The following is a 6,668-nucleotide window of genomic DNA, read 5'->3' as shown; positions in this document are numbered from 1 at the left end:
CTCTGTCTCTATGAATTTGATGACTTTTGGTACTTCATATGAGGAGAGTGATTCAGTATTTGATCTTTTGGGACAGGTTTGTTTTACTTAGCATAATGTCTTCAAGTTTCATCCATGCTGTAGCATGTAGAATCTTCTTCATTTTTAAGGCTAAACTATATTCCATTGTGTGTCTATACCATATTTTGTTTATATGTTCATCCATCAAGAGAGTCTTGGATTGATTCTACCTTTGGCTATTGTGAATACTGCTATGAACATGAGTGGATCAACATCTCTTGAAGTCGTTGCTTTCAATTCTTTTGAGTATACTCCTACAAGTGACATTGCTGGATCATAAGGTAGTTTCCTTTTTAATTTTTTGAGAAACTGACACACTATTCCACAGTGGCTGCATCATTTTACATCCTCACCAGTAGTGCACAAGTAGTGCACATTTTTCCTCATTCTTACCAAAACTTGTTGTTTTTTGTTTTGTCTCTTTTGCTTTGTTTTTCATAGTAGCCGTTCTTATGGCTGTGAGAGACTATGTTGTCATGGTTTTGATTTGCCTTGACCTAGCGATTGTTGTTGTTGAGTATTTTCTCATGTGCTTATTGGCCATTTGTGTATTTTCTTTGGAAAAATGTCTATTGAAGTCCATTGCTCTTTTGTTTAAATCAAGTTGTTTTTTTATCGTCAAGTTATAGTAATTCTTTATATATTTTGGACCTTAACTGCTTATCAGATGTGTAATTTTCAAATTTCTCCCATTCCGTGGGTTGCCTTTTCACTCTGTTGATAACGTCCTTTGAAGCATGAAGGTTTTTAATTTTGATGTAGTTCAATTTATCTGTCTCTTGTGGTTGTTGCTTATGTTTTTGATGTCATTTCTGAAAGATCATTGCCAAATCCCAAATCCAGTGTCATGAAGCTTTTCCCCTGTTTTTTTTTTTTTTCCTAGAAGTTTTAGAATTTTAAATTTACACTTAAGTATTTGATCTATTTTTAGTTAATTTTTTTATGGTGTAGGATAAGGATCTAACTTAATTTTTTTGCATGTGAATATCCAATTTTCCCAATACAGTTTTTTGAAAAGACTGTTATTTTGTCATTTAATGGTTTTTGTATCCTTATAGAAAAGTATTTAACCATATATGTATCTGTTTATTTCTTGGCTTTCTATTCTATTCTCCCATGAAGCCATCTGCTCTAGGGCTTTTCTTTCTCAGGAGCTCCTTGATTACTAATGCAATCTCTTGGAAAATTGTATGTTTATTCAGATTTTCTATGTCTTTATGATTCAGTCTTAGTAGGTTGTCTGTTTTTAAAATTTGGCCATTTCCTCTAGATTATCCAATTTGTGGGTTATACTGTTTATAAAACTGTCTTATAATTATTTGTGTTTCAATAAAATTGGTGTTAGTATTTTCCCCTCTTTTATTTCTGAATTTAGTTCAGTCTTTTCTCTCAATCATAGTTAATCTAGCTAAAGGTTGGTCAATTTTATTTAAAATTTCAATGAACCAACTCATGTTTTTGTTTATTTATTCTTTCCTATTATTTTCCTGTTCTCCATTTTGTGTCTATCTGCTCTAATCTTTGTTATTTCTTTCTGCTAGCTCCTTCTTGCTGTTGTTTCCAGGTTTTTAATATATAAAGTTAAGCTTTGAATTTAAGATCTTGGTTAGTAAGTTTTTCTTCCTTTTTTTTTTCTTTTGGCACATTAAATACACCATCTCACTGCCCTCTGGCCTGCAGTGTTTCTCAAGAGAAATATCCTGATAATCTTAGAAGAAAGTATCATGTATTTACAGAGTACATGACAACTTGCTTTTTTTTGCTACTTTCAAGATATTTTCTTTGTCTTTGAATTCAACACTTTTGACTATAATTTGTCTTAGTATGTGTACATTCTTTCTGAATTTATCCTACTTGGAGTTCTCTGAGCTTCTCATATTTGTATATTCATTTCTTTCCTAAATTTAGTACATTTTCAGCCATTATTTCTACAAATATGCTATCTTCATTTTTCTCTCCTGCTTCTCTTCCTTGGACTCCTGTAGTACATACGTTCGTCTCCTTGGTAATGGTCCACACATGTCTGAGGCTCTATTCCCTTTTCTTCATTCATTTTTCCTTTTTCTTTTTCAGATTCAATAATTTCAAATGACTTGTCTTCAAGTTATCTGATTAGTTCTTCTGTCTGTTCAAATCTGCTGTTGAACCCTTCTAATGAAATTTCCAATTGTTATTGTATGTTTTAGCTCCATAATTTTAGTTTAGTTCTTTTTAAAATATGTTATCTCTTTGTTGATATTCTCATTTTGTTCACATATAATATTCCCAATTTATTTTAGTCATCCATTCATGTTTTTCTTTATCTCTTTGAGAAAATTTAAGTCAGCTCCTTGAAAGTCTTTAGTAAGCTCAATGCCTATATGTCTTCAGAGACTATTTCTGGGGATTTATTTTTTTCCTTTGAATGGACCATGCATTCCTATTTCTTTGTATATCTCTGAACTTTCATTGAAAATAGAGCATTTGAAAAAACAGACACCTCTCCCAATCTTTGCACAGAGTCCATGCAGAAGATACTGACTCATCGGCATGTCATGAAGCCTTAAAGTTCCCTCTTAAGGCTTAAGGGAGTGTTCTGAACATGTATATTCCTGGTCCTGTCCATGAGTCATTTGTTTCCCCAATTCTTCATATACATGACAGTTTTTAAATGCAGTATTTTATCTAAGAGTCACACCACTGCATCTTCTGGGGCTTTAACTGTTCAATTGTATTCCCCAGTAGGCAATCTCTTGTCTCAGAGGTCTTCACAATTGCAGCTCTTGAGGTTTTCATGAACCATCACCACTGCTTCCCATGGCTTCCTTCAGACTGCAATCAAATCTAGTTTTTCTCTTTTGTACTTTGAGTTAACGACACTTCAGGCAGCCTGAAGACAAGTGAGAATGTTGCAAACTCGGTTCCCTATAATCTTCAGTTCACCGAAGGGAGTTGAGGACTGGGCCACCACTTCTCTCACACTGTGCGACAGTGTTTATGCGATCCGGTCAGGGTTTCGATCACAAAGCACTCGCCATCATTGAGACAGTATGCAAGGTCCTTGTCTCGGCAGGGTTTGAAGTGTTCAGATCGCTCTGTGGAATACGTCGTCGTAGGAAATTTGGGGCTGGTGCTAGTTTCTGGTGTCGTGGTGGTAGAGGACGAGGAAGAGGGGGAAGACGACGAGGCAACATCCTGAAAGGGAGACAGGGTCCAGGAGGGAGTAGAATCGTGAAGGTAGGAGGAGGTAGCGTATGCCGCAGTGGGCCAGGAGGGCACTGCCTGGGTGCTTGGGGTTCCTGGCATCGGGGGTCGGGAGCCCGGCCTGCTGCTACTGAAGAACGCCGCAGTGGTAGATAGGACCGTCGGGGGGGCCGCAGTGTTCCATGCTGTGGTGGAGTGCGGGCTGGCCCGGATGGGCACCCGGTGCCCGGGGAAGCGAGTGGGCACCCAAGTGATGGTGGTCAAGCGGGTGCTAATCCGGTTGGGCGTCCTGGAGGAGGCGGCGCCCCCNTTCATATACATGACAGTTTTTAAATGCAGTATTTTATCTAAGAGTCACACCACTGCATCTTCTGGGGCTTTAACTGTTCAATTGTATTCCCCAGTAGGCAATCTCTTGTCTCAGAGGTCTTCACAATTGCAGCTCTTGAGGTTTTCATGAACCATCACCACTGCTTCCCATGGCTTCCTTCAGACTGCAATCAAATCTAGTTTTTCTCTTTTGTACTTTGAGTTAACGACACTTCAGGCAGCCTGAAGACAAGTGAGAATGTTGCAAACTCGGTTCCCTATAATCTTCAGTTCACCGAAGGGAGTTGAGGACTGGGCCACCACTTCTCTCACACTGTGCGACAGTGTTTATGCGATCCGGTCAGGGTTTCGATCACAAAGCACTCGCCATCATTGAGACAGTATGCAAGGTCCTTGTCTCGGCAGGGTTTGAAGTGTTCAGATCGCTCTGTGGAATACGTCGTCGTAGGAAATTTGGGGCTGGTGCTAGTTTCTGGTGTCGTGGTGGTAGAGGACGAGGAAGAGGGGGAAGACGACGAGGCAACATCCTGAAAGGGAGACAGGGTCCAGGAGGGAGTAGAATCGTGAAGGTAGGAGGAGGTAGCGTATGCCGCAGTGGGCCAGGAGGGCACTGCCTGGGTGCTTGGGGTTCCTGGCATCGGGGGTCGGGAGCCCGGCCTGCTGCTACTGAAGAACGCCGCAGTGGTAGATAGGACCGTCGGGGGGGCCGCAGTGTTCCATGCTGTGGTGGAGTGCGGGCTGGCCCGGATGGGCACCCGGTGCCCGGGGAAGCGAGTGGGCACCCAAGTGATGGTGGTCAAGCGGGTGCTAATCCGGTTGGGCGTCCTGGAGGAGGCGGCGCCCCCGGCGGAGGGGGTGGCAGGGGACGTGGTGGAAGTGGTCGTGGTGGTGGTCTCCATGGCCTTGGGGAAAGAGCTGGGCTTGGAGAGGAAGAAGGGGTCCTGGCCTATCCCCTTGGAGTCCACCAGGTCGGTGGGCACGTACTCCTTGACGGAGCCCACCACGATCCGTTTGAGAAGCATGAGGCTGAGCCCCAGGCCGATGAAGCCGATGAACGGAGGCACCACGCACAGCCAGCCTGCTGCCGGTTCCACACGATGCAGTCGCTACAGCGTCACTCCCGGGGCGGCTCGGCCGCTACTTCGCCGCCGCCGTCCGGGCCCCCGCCCGCCGCAGCCGCCGCCGCGGTGCCCTCCTCAGCCGAGGCGGCGGCTCCCGAAGCGGCACCAGGGGGCGAGGCAGCGGCCGCCCCTTCACTCATCCTAGGAGCCGGTCTTCACCTTCGTCCCCCCCGAGGGCCGCGCCAGAGGCGGCGGGCTCGGCCACAGGCAGCGGCCGCGGCGGCCGCCTGCAAATCGGCTCCCTGCCCCCACGCCCCTCCCCCCGAGAGGCGGGCGGCGCGCGGGGAGGAGAGGAGCGGGGGAGGGGACGGGGCTGGGGAGGGGGCGGCGAGGAGCGCGGAAGAGGGGCGAGAGGGGCCCCCGGCGCCGCCGGTAGGTCAGGGAGCGGCGGGGCGCGTCTGCAGCCCGCCAAGCGGCCTCCTGAGCGCCGGGGCCCAGCGCCCGCCGCTGCCGCTGCCGCTGCCGCTGCCGCTGCCGCCGCCCGCGAGCGCTCCAGCCGTGCCGGCATCCTCGGGGCACCCCGCCCGGCCGGCTCCCTGGGGCGCCCGCTCGCGCCGCGTCTGCGCCTCGCGCCGCCTTCAGTGGCCCAGCCGGCCGGCCGCGGGGTGCCGGGTGCCCGCCAGCCGCATTTCGACATAGAGGGCCGGCCTCGGCGCCGCGATCCTCGGCTGCTGCTCGGCGAGCCATTCTAAATCTTAAATGGGATACAGGGGCTCATGCCTGTAATCCCAACACTTTGGGAGGTCAGGCGAGAGGATCGCTTGAGTCCAGGAGTTCGAGACCAGACTGCAACATAGAAAAACCTTGCGTCTACAAAAAAATTAAAAAATCAGCCAGGCATGGTGGCGTGTGCCTGTAGTCCCAACCACTCACAGAAGACTGTGAGGATAATCTGAGCCCTGGGAGGTCAAGGCTGCAGTGAGCCATGATGGTGCCACTGCACTCTAGCATGGGTGACAGAGTCAAATGCTGTCTTAAAATATATATATATTCTGGCCAGGCATGGTCGCTCACACCTGTAATCCCAGCACTTTGGGAGGTCAAGGTGGGTGGATCAACTGAGGTCAGGAGTTCAAGACCAATCTGGCGAACATGGTGAAACCTCATGTCTACTAAAAATACAAAAAATTAGCCAGGCGTGATGGCAGGCACTTGCAATCCCAGCTACTTGGGAGGCTGAGGCAGGAGAATCACTTGAACTCAGGAGGCGGAGGTTCCAGTAAGCAGAGATTGTGCCATTGCACTCTAGCCTGGGCAATGAGATTGAAACTCTGTCTCCAGAATATATGTATATTTTGTTTGTGTGTGTGTGTGTGTGTGTGTGTGCGTGCATATATATATATGCACATATATATACGCACACACACACACATATATATATAAACATATATATAAACACATATATATAAAAACACACATTTATATATAAACAAAGACACACATTTATTCTATACCCTGAAGTGTGAAAATCTTACTGCATTTGTGTTTTATGTGCCTTCAAAAGACGATCAGTTTGATCTGGAAATACAGAACCTGGACCATTCATTATGCATCTAAGCTTCTTTTTCTGAAATTCTCTTTGCCCCTTCACTGACTCGTTTATGTTTTAGTCCCCTGCCACAAGCTGAAGTGATGAGGGGAAAACCCATAATTTGAATTTGACCCTTGAGAGCTCATGGAGAAATAGGAAGTATCTCGATCTGGATAGTCTGATCGATAACTGTGCCACACATTTTCTTTGTTTTTATTTAAGAGACAAGGTCTCTGTTGCTTGGGCTGAAGTGCAGTTGCATCATTATTACTCACAGCAGCCTCAACTCCTGGGCTCAAATGATCCTCCTTCTCTGTCTCCCAAGGATCTGGGACCACAGGCACACACTACCACACCTGTCTAATTTTTAAATTTTTTTGTAGAGATGGAGTCTCACTATGTTGACCAGGCTGGTCTCGAACTCCTGGCCTCAAGCAATCTTC

The 6,668-nt window shown here is 46.4% G+C and overlaps 1 protein-coding gene and 1 pseudogene across 1 annotated transcript; both read right to left on the bottom strand.

Moving 5' to 3' along the window:
* Window positions 1-3,015: 3,015 nt before the first annotated feature.
* LOC119469883 (pro-neuregulin-3, membrane-bound isoform-like) lies at window positions 3,016-3,564 on the bottom strand. Its single transcript, XM_037735756.1, has one exon. The coding sequence runs from the start codon at window positions 3,562-3,564 to the stop codon at window positions 3,016-3,018; it is 549 nt and encodes a 182-aa protein (XP_037591684.1).
* A 317-nt stretch (window positions 3,565-3,881) lies between these two features.
* Window positions 3,882-4,834, bottom strand: LOC108298359 (annotated as a pseudogene).
* Between the last annotated feature and the right edge of the window lie 1,834 nt (window positions 4,835-6,668).

Source organism: Cebus imitator, unplaced genomic scaffold (assembly GCF_001604975.1).
Source record: "Cebus imitator isolate Cc_AM_T3 unplaced genomic scaffold, Cebus_imitator-1.0 Scaffold944, whole genome shotgun sequence".
Taxonomy (NCBI): Eukaryota; Metazoa; Chordata; class Mammalia; order Primates; family Cebidae; genus Cebus; species Cebus imitator.
Note: the sequence above shows the minus strand (reverse complement) of the source record. Positions and strands in the feature narration are given on the sequence as shown.